The sequence below is a fragment of the Pagrus major genome, chromosome 17, assembly GCF_040436345.1.
Source record: "Pagrus major chromosome 17, Pma_NU_1.0".
Lineage (NCBI taxonomy): Eukaryota > Metazoa > Chordata > Actinopteri > Spariformes > Sparidae > Pagrus > Pagrus major.
Window position 1 is genome coordinate 23,356,557 of NC_133231.1, and position 20,004 is coordinate 23,376,560.

The window sequence follows — 20,004 nt, forward strand, 5'->3', positions numbered from 1 at the left end:
GCTTTCATTATAATCACTGACCTTAAAGGACAATGTAATTTCATACTGTTTTACTTTGTTTATATTTGGTGGACCCTGCCATCTTTCTAGCTTCAAACAGTGTTCAGTAATGAAGATAATAAATATTTGATAAATTGTATTATTACCTCAATAATATTGTAAATATTAAAATTCTGAGTTTGAATTTCTTCTCCAAAACTACATAGCGCCCCTTTAATGTTTGCTCTGTGACATCTGACATTTTGAGGCAGTGACGTAGTAATATACCGTGAATGTGGTGCAATTGTGGATGAAACCTTGTTCTAACAAAAGGCAGTTCCTTCCATTTTTTTAAGGGCCTACACACCCACACAGGTGTTTTCACTTACAGGGACTCATTGGGCTTCTGGTCAGATGTCTATTGGGCAAAGCTTTGCTGGGAATTAACTGAGGTTACAAAACTTTATGAATTGATAAGAATCACAAAGGTGCACAGTAAGTTGTCCCAACATGTGAAAGACAAACCGAAATAGTCACATTTCTGACTGTTGTTTTCAGGTAAATCTCTCATTTTTGACAGAGATGCACTGTATTAAAGTCACTCAGCTCCTAATTACACTCTCTTTGAAAGAACACAAATTTAATGATACAAATTTCTGTAACATTTAAACTTAACCGCATAAAAAATAAATATTATTTTGAAAAGTAAGTGCTTCAGAAGCCTTTTTAGCCTGTTATGCAAATACCTTCTCAATAATGAGAAGCTCACTTATGGGCCAACACAAAATTGATGTGACACAACAGATAAACAAGGCCACTGCCTTCTGTGAATATAATGTCATTTGCCGACTGGCCGATACCTATTTTCAGCCTATATATCGGTGGATCCCTACATTTTGTCAAGCCCTCACTGATTTCTCACATAAAGAGACCGCATATTGTGTCCCAGCTGGTTCGAAATTTTCAGTTTGGAAGTGACAAACCTCATCTGTTCCTGCCAAACTGAAGGAAGTTGACATAATCTATTTACGGTCTGGTAAATCTGTCTATGTACACATGGATTCAGTTTAAATTTAATTACATAATCAAGAAAATGAATGACATGGATTAAGCAAACTACTTTCTAACATCACAAAGGTCTGTCATTATAGGCTCCACACAGTATGATGCTCACTAAAAAATAAATTGGATTAGTTTTTTGTTTTTTTCAGACGGGCAGCTGTTGGAAAAATTTCTTTTGAAACAGTTTTATTGTTTCATTATAGTGTTGTGTTACTGTAGGCTTCTGCACAAAACATTGACTTTATGTATTTCAATTACTTACAAAATTTCCATCTAACATGAGCTCTGTGTAAAGTATATTATTATTATCATATTATTAAAAGTATTTCTATCATATGAGTAAATTAGGCGCGGGTAATGCATCTTAACACATGGTTGCTGTCGCCCACCGTAAACAGGAAGAAGAAGAAGAAGAAGAAGAAGAAGAAGAAGAAGAAGAAGAAGAAGAAGAAGAAGAAGAAGAAGAAGAAGGAGAAGAAAGGACCAGATGTTGTGCTAACTTGTTACTGTATTTTACAAAAATGTCCAGTTAAGTGCTCTTCAGCAGTGAAGTTTCAACTCTGAGGTTTGTGCTGATAATAGAAAATGTAATTTTACCCACATTACATATGCAGCTTTGATTAAACTGAGCTGTGTTTACTGTGCAAACTCGACCGCGGTTTCTTTTTAGTGAAACTGTGACAGCCTAACACGTCCTGCTGGGTCTACTTGTGTTAGCCTTGTCGTGTTCAGAGCCTAAATACAAGTCACACTGTTTGTCCGTGCAGTGTTTTAGGGAAATGTTCGGCCTAGCAACAAAACTGTGAGCCTTGTATCTTTTGTGAGAAGTGACCAACCTCTTGTAAGAGAGTGTGAGAAGCCAGCTGTGCAGCTGTTTGCACATTTAAAGCCGAGTTAAAGGGCAAACTCTCTCAGACATGTCCCAGTTTTCATGAAGTTCTGTTGGGTAAACTTTATGGTGGGACGAATTCAAGGAGAAAGAGTTAACATCAGACAGGAGGCAGCTTCTCATATCAATATTCACCAGTAATAACTGTTAAAGTTGAACTTGTTCACAGAGTGCATGTACCATATGATACAGTTAACATCTCCACAGCTCTCCCTCTGACCCTTCCTGCTAGCCGTCACCTCCCCGCCCGCCTCCTCCTTCCTATAAATCCAAAGGGGTCCGTGTGTGGAGCTGACCCCCCAGTGAAAGTGCCATGGAGCAACTCCAGATGTGAACATCCTCTCCCTCTCTCTCTCTCTCTCTCTCTCTCTCCCACACTCTTTTCTCTCCCACTTCCACCACCAGTCACCCCCCCTCCCTCCCGCCCGCCCTCCCTCCCCCCCCCACGCGGCTACGAGTTTTCCATTTCCTTTTTTGGTGAAAAAATCTCAAACGGAGGCAGGGAGGAGGACATTTCACCAATGCCGACAGGAGAGTGTATTTGGCAGTCTGTGTATGTGTGCTTCATCAAGGCCGTGAAACAGTCGACTCAGCATAAACAACAGTGTATATACAGTATATAAATACACATTCAGACACACACACACATAGGTGCACTCATTCTTTCTTTAACTCACACACACACACAACTTTTTACTCTTTTATTACACACGCATGGCTTCTCTCTTCAACACTTTCTCACACTCACACACTTTCCTACCCTTCCCCCATGCTCTCTCGCTCTCTCTCACACACACACACACACACACACACACACACACACACACACACACACACTCACACACACACACACACACACACACACACTGATCTTTCCTAGAAAGACTTTTTTTAAACACACCAGAAGGGATTTCTCTGGCTTAGACAGTAAACACAAATCCACAGAAAGCTATGACCTCATAAATAAGTAAAGGAGGTTTCACACAGAATGTAAAAAACTGCCCAGCGAAGACCAGTCAGTGTAAATTTATTTAATAAGCCTTCACAAATAAAACTAAACATGTAGCATTTAGCCATATCATCTATCATCTTTATTTTCCTTTTTACAGTAAGTTCATACTGTCATCACCTCTCAGTGGAGTATTTTCCATCTCTAAATGCATATTTGCCAACTCTGACTCACCAGCATCAAAGCTGAAATAATGAAATATAGGTATTTTTAAATCATTTTTTCACATACATGTAACAAACTAACAATGCAAAAACAAAAACAGTAACAGCGTTACAGTATAAGCGACAAAAATCATCATTGAGGCAAATCATGGCAGATACATGCATACTCCTGCAATTTCATTTCAGCTTCTCTTGGGTTATAAATGCTGGCTCTTAGAGCAACGGTGATGAAAAAACAAAACAAAAAACAGATTCATTACAACAAATGAAAAAAGACAGAAAAAAGAAGTCTTATGTAAAAATAAGTGTCATTGCAGAGTTCAACAAAAGCAGATACATGACATAAAAAAGTGGTCTGTGTGCCATGTTTTTAAATCGTGTTCTTATGTGCACATAACTTGGTAGCCAGAGAGTATCTTACCCAAAGTGCAATGGACTTTATTGATCATTACTACCATCAGCTACCTCAGTTCTTCTTCTCGTTTTTTTACTTTCTGACACATTGTAATTGAAATGCTTAAAACTGCAGTTATAAGAGCATTACAACAGTACCTCCACCATACTTTGAAATACACACTGTAAGGTACATGTACTATACTATATCAGTGTTCTGTGTCTTCTCTTCAGAGTTTGACCTCTACCTGAAGTGGCAACTTTTTTAATACGAAATATGAAGGAATTTTTGAGCAAAGTGACTAGCATTTTGCATTTCTTTGGTTAAATAGTACATAACATATAAGTAATGTTACTTTTAAGGCACTCTTAACTTTTTGGTTAAAGTGAAAATCTTTGTGGTCGTTCATTCAAACAACGCAGCATCAAAAAAAAAAAGGATTTTTGCGCACTCCTTGATGAAAATTTGAATTTGAAATCCGCGAGGAACTGCTATCTTAATATAAACAACCTGAGAGGCAGTTAGCCTGTGTTACCTTCCTCGGTAATGACTTGGGGTTCTTGAAATGCTGTGACGAAGGAGTGGAAGGTAAGTCAAGGGAAGGGTGGGAATATGGTGAGCGACTGCTCTATAGGTTGGTGTTGCATTCGCGGCACAAGATCTTGTCACCGTTAGGGAAAAAGCCAGCGCCCACCAGTGAAACAGAGCACTGGGAGCAGGTGAAGCAGGGCTGATGCCACTGGCGATCCTCAAATGAGATGTACTTTCCTCCTCCAAAACCTGGGACAAGGAGAGCAGAAGAGAAGAAGAAGATTAAATTTTATGTCGAGCAATAGAGGGCTGACACAAACTCATGTCAGCTTCAAGTTTAAATAGCTCCTGAAAACGTGGCTTTAAATTAATTCCTGATATAATTTATATTCATAACTAAAAAGGCTATAATCTGGGTAAAAAAAAGAAAGTATAACTCAAAAATCTGCTTCATCAGCTCTGTGTGGGTGTGGCTTGATCAGATATGAATGACCCAGCAACCGTCATCAGGTTCTTGGGTTGTTCAATCTGAGACATTTTGCAACAGTTTCCATGGTGAACGACACCTTTTCTTGAAATGTTGCGAAAAAGGGTGTGCGGCTTTGAGGTATGTTTTCTCTTGTTTGGTGCGTGGGTCAGAGGTGTTACCCAATCAGAAGCAATGTGAATATTGAGGCTTTAAATCTGGAAGGGTTTGACGGAATTTTACCAGATGGCACGAAGCGTAAAATGCAGAAACTGTCCGCCAATCTCAGGTTCAGATTTTGTTTGCAGTGTTAATAGCACACAGCAGCACAAATGAATATTATCCTGTAGAAAGTAGTGATATGATCTTGCCTGTGATTGGTTTGCTGCAGGCCTCGCACTTCTTGGCGTACAGGCTGCCAAAGCACTTGAGACAGTAAGGGCTGTCGTCTCGAGAGGTGAAGTGTTGCCCCGCCAGCTGTGTCTTACAGTTGGTGCACACAAAACACTCCTTATGCCACGGCTCCTCCCGATAGGTCACACCGCCTTTAGCCAGGGTCTGACAGCGAGACAGGTTGATGGTCATTAGGAAAGATCCTTATACTTCACTTTGAAATCAGTGCCCGGGCACTTGCAAGGTTTCTTTGACTAGCAATTCTGGCAGTTGTTTGTTCATTAAACTGACCTTTTTACAGCGCGTGCAGCGTGGAGCGAACTTGTCCTCGTAGCAGGACACACAGTAGTGTTCATCCTTGTCAGGGATGAAGGACTTGGAGCCAATGGGCTGTTCGCAGCTGTGACAGATGAAGCAGCCCTCATGCCATGTGGAGCCTGCGTACTCCAATTTCCTCGTGCCTGGCAAAGAAAAAAGAGAGATGACGGGAGGCAGGGAAAGAAAAAGAGAAAGAAGGAGACTCAAGTTGTTTTCCGTGAATCTTTTACCGTCTTTCAAAGGATTGTTACGGCCATTTTGGTATTTTTTTGGTGGTAATTTTATTAAACTATGAAATAAAACACTCAAATTACATGAAGGCATATAAAACTCATTTTGTTTCACTGAGATTTATTTCATTTCAAATCATAATACCACAAGCCCCACACTTCGTTCCTACTGCTGGAAACTGGCGGCAGGCCTTACAGAATGGGATAATGCCATTCCCCCCCCCCCCTCGTGTCCCCAACCAATCTATCTTCTATCCCTTAGCTGTTGAGCTTTTTATGACGCTGGTTGGTTTACTCTATGGTGACGCAGTGGTTTATGTGTGGCCGACATTTTGTACTGCTGCTGTCTGCGGATTGCTAACGTTTCACTGCTTCAGGCTGTGTGCTGTGGTGTCCGCTAATCAAAAACTGCAAAAAATCTGCTGCAGAGACATTCTCTGTTATAAGTTTACAGGAATCACAGAGGGTCAATGAGGACAATAGTAGCATTTAGTTATGAGTATAAGACTAATAAACGAATAAAATTAAACAAGCTGAAATGTTTAATACAGTATGTTTAACTTTTAGGGGCAATTTCACATGAATTCCAACAAGTTTTGAGAGCTTTGAAAGTCATTTGAAATGATTAGATAGGTGTAAGATGCAGTTGGTTGCCAAGAAAACACTTAGTCTGATAGACCTTTTATTTTGTCATCTGCTCAATTTAAAGCAGCTACACGGAACTCTATTTTTTTGTTGATTCTGGCGCCCCCTGTGGACAAAGGCGGTATGAGCACAAGCGGTATGCATTTTACAGGATGTAAGACGATGAGGTAATGCATCTATTTGTGGCTCTGCTGGATTAATAACTATAATATGACGATGGTGAAAGCTTCTTTCCTCGGACTGTGAAAACCCCTCGAGTCATCCTCAGCACTCTGCCACAAAAAATTGTTTTCCAACCCGGATTAGTCAGAACCTGACCTGCTGACAGGCCAGATGAATAACCAGGATACATATATAGAAATAGCCAATCTTATGGAGGTCATATGGAGGCATCAGCATAAAATTGAGACTGTTTCATAACTGGCTAAAAGTTCCTTGTAGTATGTTTAGGTACCGCAATCCTAAACTGTTTCTCCACCCTACAGGTCCACATGTCCTTGCCCCAAATGCTATTATGTTTGTCTTTTCATCAGTGGATTTTCCTATATGTATTTACAGTGACAACAACAGAAATGCTGTCTATGTCAGAGGATTTTCAAACAGAGAGACAAAAAAGTAGAGTTCAACAATACATCCTACGTAACCGTCTCTGGCAACGGGAGCATCGGCACAGCTTAATCAGAGAGAGCGAGTGTTTTAACCAACACGTCTTGAGAAAAATCCGTTTCAATGGTGTTGGTGTTAAGTTTCTTCCCTCCTTTGTGTCACACAACATAAACCCTTTCAGCCAAGCATCCAGTTGTTAAACAAAGATAAGTGTGTGTAAGTGAGTGGATGTGGCTGCTGGTTCTTTTGTTGGCGGAGAGTTGACATTTTTAAAAACTGCAATCAAAGTTTTGATGATACAGAGATGGTGAAGAGCTTTCAGTATTGTGTACAACTGAATCCCAGGAGCTTTCATAGGTAAGATATCATTCCTCTGATCATCATTCTCCTTCTCAAGGTTACTCACCTGAGCACAAACCTAACACTGTAAATGTGCGCTCTTCACAAGAAGACATGAGATTATCTACAGGAGAAATAAAGGGGAATGTTGTACTCTTCCTGTAATCTTTTTCTGCTGTATGAGGCCTGTGTAAGCTGCTACAGGGACGCTGGAATAACTGACTTGCTTATCTCTTCATATCATCAGACTGCTGGCAGCCCACCAGCCCTGGGGATCTGGCTTACAGACAACAAGTCAAGCAGACTGGCAATTACTGTGTCACATTCAACCCTGGCTGCTGCTCAATCGTGGACCCTCGCCTCCGTGTGTTCCTCGTCTCCTTCTTTTTTTCTAAAACCTCTTTCCTTTCTATATCTGCTTGATCTGTTATTTTATACTTTTCATGTGTCCCTGCCTCCTGGGGTCTGCCATGTCATCATTTTCCAAAGTCATTTGCCTATCTATCTTGAAACTTGAATTTGTACACTACATGGAAAATAAAATGTAGGGCAATGAGACGGATGCTTAGTGGGTGAGTGAAGCACCATAATATATGGCACTGTCAGATGCAGTATGTACAAGATATTTCACGTCACTTCTTCTTATGTTTTGTTTCATTTTAATCAACTGTCTCCTTTTAAGCTTTTTACGCTAACCTAGTTAAGCTAATTCATGGGTCAAAAAAGTGAATCCTACTTTTCCAACCTCTACTGTTGGAATACAGTATTCTCTACACATTTAAAAAAAATGTGTTGGGAAAAGAGTCATTAAGAGAGAAAATGGAAGGACACTCTGCACAAACGCTCTGCACATTTACCTGGCATGACAATCTTGTCGCAGGCTACACACTTGGAGGAGAACTCATTACAGTAGCAGTCATTGCAGAGCAAAGCGTCATCCTGGCTGGTGAAAGGCTCATCTGCCAACGAGCGATCGCAGCGGAAACAGCGGAAGCAGTGCTCGTGATAATGCCGGTCCTCGTAGAAGAGCTCCTGGCAGCGGAACAAGAGGAAATACAACACAGAAATGAAATAGCTTGAATTGTTATGAGGCTCTTCCAAATTTTGTTTTCAAGTTTTTGCAGCAATCTACAGGAGGCAAATAAGGAAAAGACTGCAAGACTTAACATCTGCAAATGTTTCTGGTTACAACAGGAGCAGAGTAGGTCAAACGGACACATGTAAGGTCTGATAGGCAGTCAGGAGGAGTATGTGGTTACTCTGTGTACGTGTTCTTGTGTGCACACTTTTGTTTAAAAAAGGTCTCCCAAGTATGTTGAATTGAGTGTTTAAAGGGCACTGAGCCAAGAAAATGCTGGCTTTATTTATCGTCCACTGCCCATGAAGGTGTTGATAACTCACTGGCCTTCTTAGCTAAGCAAACTACTGAGCACTGTAGCATGCGTCCTTCTGTAAACTCCACTGAGTAGCATGTGTCAGTCTCAAATGATCCACTGCATGTTAGTGTTTCCCATTAAGAGGAGATTAAATTTTAACCTGATTGTGGGGAAGAGGGAGACGTTCCCTCATGGCACATTTTTACAATCTCAGACAAAATTAGCCCGTTGGCTTATGTGGACTGAGTGGAAATTGCGTGTATAATTGCATGTTAAATTAGCCTTTACTATGTTATTGCCACACCAAATATATAGAACACGCCTCATTTAGCCTGAATTATGCATCATTAGCGTGACATAACCTCTGGTTTAGCTATTCAAAGCTGTGTCAAAACATGGTAAAAAAATGCTTTAAAGCTAATTAAGGCAAATGTTTGATGTGCTTTGTTTTGTTTAAACTGCTAGTGCGTGGCTCACAGTGTGGAAAGTCACATGTGCGGCACAGATATTAAATGTTGCCAGACATATTTTGTTCACTTATATTCCAATCTAAAAAAGATGCACTGCTTTTCTATTGTGCAGCAGATAGCTGATTGCATGCCCGATCATGTCAAAAATGGATGCCTCACCCTTGCGTCATGGCCGATAAGCTCTTTGCACTCATCACACGTGTTTGAGAACAGGCTGTCGTAACAGGGGATGCAGTAGGGACTGTCGTCTGACTGGATGTACTTGCGGCCATACAAGGACTCCTTGCAGTTATCGCAGTCAAAACGGTCGGCCATCGTAATATTCTGTAAACCTGAAACACAGAAGAGGAGACACTCGGATCAGCAACATTTAAATGAAACAAGAAAATTCCAGGACAAGCGCAGAGGGCTGAGACAATAAGGGTGGAGAAGAAAAGGAGGGAGAGTCTTGAGAAATGATTCTGTCACCTTTTCTGGCACAGCACTTGGACATCAGCATAGACTTTCGCTGCCAATATTTATGCTGTAAATACTTCGGCTTGTACCAGCGATGAAGCTGAGCTCGAACAAAACACGCAGAGCAAGTGGGAGCAAGTGGAAAAAGAGAGAGCGAGGGAGATTGCGACAAGAGAGGCAGCACAAAATGCCTATTAACTTTTATTGCTGTGTGATTGAAGTGTGGTGGATGCAGAGGGAGGGGACGAGAGCGGGAGCTGTCACTGTGCTTTCTCTCGGTAACTACCTTCCTGTTGCTGTCAAGCGCTCGAAATCTGCAGCCTAAAGATTAAAAGCTCCAATGCAAACCGAGCATCCTCTCTCATGCCTAAGATGCACTGAAGTAAGTAATGTATTTGTGAGTGGAGCATGATCCACCAACGGATACAGACACCCCATCAAGCGAGTTTGTGTGTGCACGGACACTTGAAGCCTAACAAGTAGCTTCCTTTCCGCATAAAGACGTCACTACAGCAACGTGCATACACTGACACAGGAGGTCCGAGTACATGGTTTTCACTGAGCGACAGGCCCCTTGATCATGACTGAGCACACAACAAAGTGACAGAATAATATTGTGAGAGCATTATGGCAACAATATCAGGTTGCCAAAACATTACGGCATGGCTGGAGGAAAGCCCAGTGATAAGTGATACAGCCCTCTGGCACAGCGCACTGCTGGCTATTCATTCCCACCATCCAGTAATAATAATCACCTCTGATACAATAATCAATCAAACTTCAAGTTGGCTCTGTGCTGCCTGTCTTACACCCACGCACACAAACAGCATGTAGGAGGCACGCAAACACACAGTAAAACACAGGGTGACATCGTAAAAGGAACAAAACCCAAAAGCCAAATCACACAAGATCCATCATCAAAGAAAACACTAGTCCCAGACTCTCATGTTTCATCCGTCTCAGCCCTTTGCCAGACAAAAGCTCTTAATGAGTCGGGGTGAGAAAGTCAAGATCCGACAGACTTCACCTGCTCGCAGTCCTCATATTTAACACAGTGACAGGCTTTTTGCTAACACAACACCACTTCATCAAACTGGAGAGACACTCTCAGCCCCGTTTGACGACCTTAAGGCGTAAATTAGAAGGTGTAAACGTTCAACAGCCCTGCCGCCATGGCTGCCATATCTCTCCATCTGATCACTGCATGAGTACATCTTTAGTATCTCATGTCTCGTATTATAGCATCCATCTGGAGCTCATGGCAAAATATCAGAACAAACAGCTGTGGTTGGCCTGTGGATGTAGCGTACAGCAAAGTGCTGAACTTGTGAGTTTTAACATCAATTTCTGTAGATTTGTCAGTAAATTCCAGCGGCCCTGTCATCAGCCCACGTAACCGCAACGTCAAGATTATATCAGCAGGGTATTAGGCTAAAAATGAGGCACTATGGCTTTAATGTTATCTGCAGTGCCAGGTAGGTATGCGCTGCCTTCGCTTGCCAGGTAAGAGAACGAGACGAGGCATGATTCACAAAGCTGAGAAGCCAGAGCTATGACGTCTGATGTCAGCTTTAATTTCCAAGGCAAATCAGGCAGCTGCCTATTGCCCTCCTTGAGTTCATATGCCTCATCCACTACTAAAAGGCTGCAGAGAAGTAGGTCACGAAACTTTTTCAGAAAGCTAGAAATATAAATGTTTTCTGACAAAATGACAAATATTCAATACCTGAGATGGATCACTCAGGGTGTTCATGGTTACGTGATTTCCCCACTTGTCCCATGCAGCATTGGCTAATCTCCCTCTACACAAGTGTTTTTATGGTCTCAAGAGAGATGTGTTTTTGAGCCAAAATAGCTAGTTTGCCAGCAATCAGGTTAATATTAAGTCATGGAGAACTCGCTAAAGCACAGATGGGAACATTACACTCGATTGCAAAGATTCCAAAACCTGATATAAATATATATTACTTGAGAAGTCAGAAGAAGGGCTCGTTTTGACCGACCTCCAGGTCTTGTAGCGTTTCCACTTCAGAGAGATCCACTTTGAGTATCGGCGTTTGAGTGGCCATCACGGAGCCTGAAATGAACTCCTGATGGCACAGGCTCTCACAGAGAGGGGCATGACGTCAGCACAGTGACCCCTGAGGGCGATGGACTGAGACGTGACTGCATGCAGAAACTGCTGACCCAAAAAACCCAATTTTCCCAAATTGAAGAGAAGAGAAGAGAAGAGAAGAGAAGAGAAGAGAAGAGAAGAGAAGAGAAGAGAAGAGAAGAGAAGAGAAGTTGGACTAGTGTCACAATGAACTCCAGTCCTGAGGCCAGTTCTCACAGGGCTTTGTATTTACTACAGTGTATGCTAACTTCCCAGCAAAGGTCCATCTCCTTCATGTCCAGGACCCAGTGACTAAGAACCCCACTCTGGGTTAATAACATTCCCAAATACCAGAGCTGTGACTGAATTCAGCCCCCTGGGAAAAGTGTGGGCTTGAAGGAAATCACTGCTGCCTCCACACAGGACAATGGTCCAGACCTATTTTACTGAGTTCAATTATAGTATTGCGGCACAAAGCAAGAATCTCTGTTTAATACAGGCAACAGTGCATTCCATTCTCTATAATCATCCATCAGAGAGACTAAAATATATATCAAATGCAGCTATACGGGTCAGTAGAAATGACTCTATCTGGTTTTCTTAACCCTTGTGTAACTGCCAACAGCAACTGAAAAATAGGACACAGCTTCTCAGTGCGATATTTGCATGAATCTGGACTTCCAGTCAACTAACGATCAGAGGAGGAAAAAAAAGGACTTGGTGGCTTCAAAATGCCACCAAACCCAGAGAGAAAATAAAGAGATGGGGAGAGGAGAGTCAGGGTGAGTGACAGAAAAAACAGACATTCACATGCTCAAGACGGCCCAGTCGCCAGAATGAAATGTATAAAAGAAAGTAAAACGTCATACGTATCATAACTGTGGTGACATGACAGCTGTACAAGACGACTGTTGAGCGAGATGGCTACAAAGTCAGAGACCAATGTTCATGACAGTTTCTACATTTGTAAGCATGAAACCACTGGATATTTTTAAGGAGATGTGGGGACATTTGTCCAGCCATGTTTCTGGCAATAACACCAAATATTTTGACAAGACTTTGGGACAATTTCCAGCTATGTTTGTAGCAATAATAAGGGACATTTTGATGAAACATCGGGACATTTTCCATCCACGTTTGTAGCACTAATACCAGATATTTTAATGAGACATTGGGACATTTTCCAGCCATGTTTGCAGCAGTAATACTGAATATTCTGATGAGCTGTCGGGACATTTCCTAGCCTTGTGGTGACAGAACCAGGTTAGCCAAAACATGATCTTTTCCAAACGCTAACCAAGTTGTTTTTGTGGTTAAACCTAACTATTTAATTGTTTAAAACATGGAAAACAAATCAAAATTAGCTGTATGTTTAAATTAACAAAAAAACATTTTCGCTTTGATTACATAGGGCATTTTGTTGGCAACTGGCCTTGGTATAAGCAGGATAATACTGCATCATCCACTACAATGATTAATATAGGACTTCCCCTCACTTAACATAGTCGGGTGTGTGAACTTTGCATCTGATCGCAGCTGCAAACAGACAATTAGTTTCTGTATGTGTTTTCACACATCCGGCTGTAAGATAGTGGAGGCATGCCAAGGCTACGTTCTATTAGTCATCACAACCCTCCCTGATTGGCATAAGGGGGTGAAGTTCAGGGCCAACTCTCAGACACCACAGAGCAACAGGCCAATGCAAGCAAGCAGACTGCTGTTGCCGGGCAACATAGTCATGGTTGGTTACTGAAGGGCTAGCAGACACCCTGTCCAGTCCGGTCCCACAGGCAGGCCCGTTAATCCCCCAGCCCAAACTTTGCTCACGCTCTGGTTGATTCCAAATGAACAGTCCTCACAGCCTGCTGGGAACGAGCCTGCCAGTTCTTCCCCCCCTTCCCTGCTGCGCGTTAGAAGAATCTGCTTGTAAAATATCTGTTTTACTAAGGCTAGACAAAGCACTTGACATCATGTTACATCAACAGAGAAGGGAGATCATCCTGACCGCAGTGTACTGGACAAGAAAAATGACAACATAAATACAAATTCTTCTTCTCTAATGTCTCTCATTGCCATTAAAGGTACAGTTTAGGGTTTCTGTGGGGTTGTATGAGTTTGTCATCCATAGTCAGTGTATTAAATACAGCTCTCATATCAGTTTAAGGGTACGCTATATTTAGAGTATTTTCTCCGATTTACTTTGCCGTCTGACAGCCCTTTCAGATGGGAAACTGACCAAGCTATATCCATCTACTGTAAGCTTTCTTAAGACCTACCAGAATCCTTTGACAAAAACAGTAATTTTACCTTGCAGAACACGGGACTTGTTGGTGTACTGGTCAGTTTGTTTGTGTCATTGTGAGATTTTGGTGATTTAAGGGGTTAGTTCAGATTCACGAAAGGCGCACATTAACACAAACAAACCAAACAATTGAGGCAGCGGTAGACCAGCAACTGAGATGTTCTGCAAGGTAAAATTACTGTTTTTGTCATAGTAGTCTGGTGGCTTTGAGAGAGCGATATACCTACTGTAACCTTACAGTAGAGGAGAAAAAGATTACACTACTGTGTGCAGGCTCATTATAGAATATGTATTTTAAAATGCAGCTCATGAATTGTCATTGTATGTCATGAAAAACAGGCTTACTTTGGAGGCTGTATTATCTCTAAATGTCTAGTTCGAGACACCTGCTGTGGATCAGTGTGTGTTTGCTTGAGTCAGTGCGGCTACGAAAACATGGCCTTGAGACAGGAGCTTATCTAGTGAAATCACACCCATTATATACATAGTCTACAGCTGTTCAGTGCTTACACATACACAAGACAAATAATGACAATTCATTATGTACAGTGTAAATACAAAGCACAAGTGTCAACAATCATGGTGCGTTCAAAAACAGATGTACTGCTGAGGAAAGAATTCTAATATTCTATGATCATGGATTACTTCTATTGTCAGTGTTCAGACTTCAAATCTACTTACATGTAATCTACTTACATTGCAAATTGAATCTCTTCTGGACACATACTGTATATAGTACCTAAAAGATATTCATGTGTCAGCTATCTTGGCTTCAGTCTAAATTTTTACACTGGTTGCACTGGTGCGCCTAACATTTTCATTTAGGTGCACCAGCACATCATTTAGGTGCACTCAATAATACATTTTATTTAATTTGTCGACACATTATGTAAATGATTGTACACAGGAATAAAGGTGTTTTTCTTAGATTAAATCACATCACATAGAAAAAGAAAGAGTGGATTTTTATATCTGACCTGCTGAATATCAGCTGCACCAGTGCAACCAATGATGGTGTTTGGGCGCATGTGCAAACAAAATAGTCGCACTCTGGATCCCTGGTTATACATCAAGCAACAGCTCCATTCACATTAAATGAATTGGTTCCCAAAAGGTAAACAGAAAAATACAAACTATTCCCAGGGGATAAAACACAGTGATACCAAGTGTTGTGGTGGTTTTTCAACATTTTGGACAATGTTCAGTTTCATCATATACAATCCAATGAAGTCCTATTTTATGTTAAGGAGTCCTTAAAGACAGTGTGTCAACAACGCACAATAGCTAAGTCTGTTTTTTTTTTCTTCTTTACAACCAAAAAACACATTTTGTGGCTATGATAATGCAGGGCCAATGTGGAAATGACATCTCCAACATAAAAAAGTCACAGTGCGGAAGTGGCTCAACTGTATCCACCCTGATAAGACAACGTGACCGCTGGTGGAAATAGCATCACCGTCTGCCAATTTTTAAATGTTTAAGTTTATTGCCAAGTGGGAAACGGGACAAAAGTGGAGGCGACGCTGTAGAATGAAGCAGTTAAGAAGAAACTATTTAGTACCAGGGCAACGGCTCCATCTGTTAGGCCTGTGTTTATAGGTCCATTTTGACTAGTGGCCTTTTATGTCCAAGTGGATACTTTAAGAAGTGTGGATTTTACTGCGCATAGTAAGGTCTGATTTACTTTTAAAAAGTAGTGGCTACGAAAGCCTCTCAGTCACCTCTAACTGTCGGATCTTTTGGCAGCAAATAGACTCACACACCAGAGGAAGGAGTGTGTTGTCGAGCAGGTTATCTTAAAGTACACATGACTCTGTTTCCTTTTATCCAGGTTCCAGAGAGAGTGATGAAGGAACAGAGGAGAAATCAAACAGTGAGACAAGAAAAAGGAGCCAAAGAGAGAGGAAGGTGAAATTTAGAGGCAAATGGAGCAGGAACTTAAACCTATGACAATTCTTAAATCAAATTAGAGGAAAAGTGAAACGGCTGCGTTTGGATAAACACATACAATCACACTGTCTGGTGCCTGGACATCTTCCAGACACAGTAAAGCTCCTTGGCTTGCTTTGAGATGGGGAAAAAGTACAGCACTGGACACTTAAGTATATCATTTGAGGGCCTGGTCGAGCGTATCAAAAATAAAGCACAATGTCAAAAACACACTTCAGAAAAGATCATTTGTGTCTCAGTGCAGTGGCCACTTGAAAGGAGTCCGATGGAGATGTCAGATCTTATTTATTCCAGCACCTTGTGACCATGGAAGACTTTCCATTTGGTGATTAATGCGACAAGGCAAAGGCATGAATTGCACAAGACTTTTTTTTTATATGGTTCAGAACTTATGTTTATGACACAATGTCAGAGGGATTACATTCATGTTTTTTTTCAAGGGGGCTGGAAACCGAGGTCAGCTCCTTTCAGATCCGCATATTCTGAGATACTAGTCACTCCACAAGCCAAATGACATCAACGTGACTAATTGTGTGCATGAACTTCATCTGAAGTGGTCACAAGCATTTAGGTCACCATAACACAATACGAGAGCTGGACGCTGAAATATGTTTGTTATATATAAGTGTGGTGAGCTGCTCCTGCTGGCTTTCACTGCATCAGATAAATGAAGGCCAGTAATCGAAAGGACACACTGAGGCAATGAATCTTATCACAGGAAGAAGAGGAAATTGCTCATGAAGGAGAGATAATGCTGCAGCCCCATTCATAAACAGATGTGCTTATTTAAACAAGCTCACAAGTACTGGTTATGGCAATACAAAAACATTTTAATTGTGATCTTAAAGCTGCAAGGAACCTTAATGTTTTGTTGATTCCTGTGGCCCCTGTGGACAAAAGCAGGATGAGCACCACTGATTTGTGTATAAAGATCTTGATCACGCTAGCAACTGCATTTGTTTTGAAATCGAGTAAGAATACAACTTTATTTTGATAGTATTTTTCCTTTTTTTAACACAGCTGTTGATGGTGATAACATAACGTATCTATTTGTGGCTATAGGATTAATAACTGTTAATCCGCAGCTCTCCGCCAAAAAAGATTTAATTCTATGCCTTATCCCGGTGACGGGCATTAAAGGCTAACTCCACCAATGTCACACATTAAAGTGTGTTTACAGGTCTTGAGGATTACTATGGCATATGTAAAAAAAAAAAAAAAAAAAAAAAAAAGGAGGAAGCTGCATGTAATCTGCCTCCAGTGATGTCACTCTAAGCCAACGCTTAATTGCATTGTGGGTAATGTTTTGAAAAGGAAGAACAGTGTGTGCAATAAAAAGGCGTCTCTGGTTCTGTTGTTTGGATATGATCATTTGTTTTTTGACAGTCCATGATGAGTCCAACAGTGTTATAGGAGAGCATTGCAAACCAGTGGACTGCTTTTCAAAACCTGGAGTCTACATTACCCACAATGCAATTTAGCCAGAGTGACATCACTGTAGGCAATTTCAGATACATACACCTTCCTCTGTACCCACTTTATACCTCTATTTTTAACATATGCAATAGTACTCCGAGATCTGTAAACGCACTTTAATGAGTAAAATGGGTGGAGTTACCCTTTAAAAGGTGCCTCTTGAATACATGCTACAAACGAATGGATGGGCATATCTGCCCAAGTAACTGCCAACTGCTGCAAACTGTAGCTGCTGTAAGCAAGTTAGCTCAAGTAGCCGTGCAGCTAGCGGTCCGGACTGGGAGCTCGGAGTGATATTACAAGACAGAATGGGCTGGGGCTAACTGGTTAGCATGCTAACTTCAGTAGTGTGCACTTTTAACACAATACATAGATGTATTTGTCATGAAGTCAAAACTCTTATTGCTTCACATTCTGTTGATAATTTAAGTTATTTTTTAAACTAAAATTCTGACATATTGCCCCTTAAAGAAAAACTATAATAACTGCATAGAACTAGCCAGTCTTCTCACTGATGGTCTTGTTTGCTTCGAGTTCATATAGAGGCATCAGTATTAAATTGAGACCATTCATAACCAGTTAAAAACCATTGTAGTGCAAAAGAATTTTGCTCACTTAAAGGTAATAAAAAGCGACTACAATGGCAGTTTAGTGTCACAGAATCGTGCTGTTTGGTGTAGCTCTGACACTGATTCGAAACCAGAAAACCAAAACTGCAATCATCATCATGACATTTAAGACTTGAAGCAATCTGCGGTCATCAAAGTTTATAGGATGGGGGTTGGTGCAGTGGTGTGGGGGCACCTGAGACTGCTCCTCTGTGGGAGCCCGGGTCAGACTTGACGACAGAGTACAGGCTGCAGGACCAGACACTGGAGCGCAAACCTGTTATTGTCCCTGAGCGTTTAAACACTGCCTGGTGTGCAGTGGGAGGCGACTGAGGGCTCAAATGAGAGCCAACATCATAAACATAAAGGAGGGAAATGACTACCTGCAGGAGAAAATGTCACCACGGCCTTTGTAATTTGTCCTTTCTTGGCAACTTTTAATGACCATGCAAGTGTAGGGATACGACTTGATGTCTTTTAATATTAGCCTTCATTCTACACTGCAGCATTAGAGGAAAGCTGTATAGCAGCTGTCCTGAAAGAACTGTATGTCAAAGCTTCTGGGGTCAATTATTAAAAGGATTTGATATGGAGATTTAAATATGTACAAAACATAAACAAAAGCACAGCTCGAGCCTGCGCTGACGTATGTTTAGTTATACTTCAAACATAAATTTGTAATAATCTGACAGGCGCTTGGAACACAGAGACTTCGAGGACGTGCTAGCGTGGAGGACTCCATGTGCATATGGATGAAAGCTTTCTGAAGGAAAGCGCAGCTGAAAATGCAATTGTCACATCTCATCTGTCGCTTTCCACAAGCCAGTCTCAATCCCAATGTTCCACAATACTCTACCAACACCAAACAATAACATCGCAATTACTCTAAATCATACAGTACCGTCCCAACCACCATGAGGGAAAGTTTGGAACTCAGGAATGAATCTGAATTTATTTTTATATCACTGTGCGCGGATGGCCAAAAGACTACATTTTTGGCCTACATTTGTCTTCCTTTGAAGAGAAAAAAAAAAAAAAACGCTGCCATACATTAGTGCTTCACATCTGGTTTGCATTGGGGAAACTATGCAGTCAACTCCTGTGTGCCAGTGGAGGTTTTTGGAGAGTCACTGCCTGGAGAATGCAAGAAAGTTTGTCTTTTTTTTTTCTCTCTCTCCTCTCTTTCTCTCTGTGCCGGTATTTGCCGGTAAATGTTTGGATGGCAGAAGGAAAACTGGAGCGGGAGTGAGAAAAGAGAGAGCAAATCTTGAAAGCAAGCAAGAAAAAAAAAAATCTTGACAGTCTCCTAGCTGATCTTTGGATGCACTTTGAGGTGGTAAACAGTGTGGCGAGAGGAAAGGTAAGGAATGCAGTTAAAGAGAGTGTGTGATAAATAATAATTCAACACAAGGATCAAACACTGATGCCTGCTGAACAAAACTGTTCCATCACACAGATAAAGGCACTGTATATAGGAAGAAAAAACTGAGAAAGGTGCTGAAAGATCTCAGGGTAACAGTTACTGTTTTCTGGGGGTCTCACACATTGCTTTGGTGTGGCTGCTGGTTTTAGAGTAAATAAGTTGAGTAGGGTTGTTCTAAGAGTAGTATTTCTCTTTGAACAAACATAGCCATTAATCCTACTCCAATCCCCTTTACTCCAAAGTTTCCCAGGGGCAGATTTGTGCCCAAAAATGGCTATCTTAGTCCCTGTCCTGATATCTTCACATCCTCCCTGTCATTCTCTACCCTGTGATCCAAGGGACAGGGAATCCCTTTGAAATCTAAAGCCTCTGCTGTTTAGTGGAGACCCATCTCAGTTTGGACACCTGCTTTGTTTTTGCTGAGGAGTGTGGACCTGCACAATGTTTTAATAAATATACTCAGTTTTTTTAAGTCTCTTTAAGGCCCCGCCTCCTGAATACCCAGTCTGCTCTGATTGGTCAGCTCACACACGCCTGACCCAGCACGGCTAACGACAACAGAGCAGCTGTGCTAAATCAATGTTAACATGCCAAACTAACCGCTAGGCATACATTAAGCAAACGTGTGACTCCATGTCATAGTGTGATGTCACAAAGTCACAGAATTGAAGGCAGGACTACTGACGAGGTGTTTCAGGAACAGTGTTTTCTGTGGGAGAGAGGAGCTCCTGTTGGTGTGACCTTTTTAAAGTCGTAGACCCATTGTCATCTCTACAATATTGTTGCAATGTTGCTATCGAGGTATTTGGTAAACAATATTGTG

At 41.4% G+C, this 20,004-nt stretch overlaps 1 protein-coding gene across 2 annotated transcripts in view; it reads right to left on the minus strand.

The window, feature by feature from the left end:
• Nucleotides 1–2,940: 2,940 nt before the first annotated feature.
• The window catches only part of fhl3a (four and a half LIM domains 3a), a 31,378-nt gene continuing 14,314 nt past the window's right edge, over nt 2,941–20,004 (minus strand). The window contains exons 1-6 of one of the 2 annotated variants that reach the window (XM_073486141.1): nt 9,340–9,439; nt 9,031–9,203; nt 7,883–8,057; nt 5,179–5,348; nt 4,866–5,052; nt 2,941–4,277 (exon numbers count right to left, since the gene is read on the minus strand). In XM_073486141.1, the coding sequence (XP_073342242.1) occupies nt 4,126–4,277; nt 4,866–5,052; nt 5,179–5,348; nt 7,883–8,057; nt 9,031–9,203; nt 9,340–9,370 (888 nt within the window). In that variant the 5' untranslated portion in view covers nt 9,371–9,439 and the 3' untranslated portion in view covers nt 2,941–4,125. Of the gene's footprint in view, nt 4,278–4,865; nt 5,053–5,178; nt 5,349–7,882; nt 8,058–9,030; nt 9,204–9,339; nt 9,440–20,004 lie in introns of those variants that run through there. The other variant, XM_073486142.1, reaches the window with a different exon arrangement.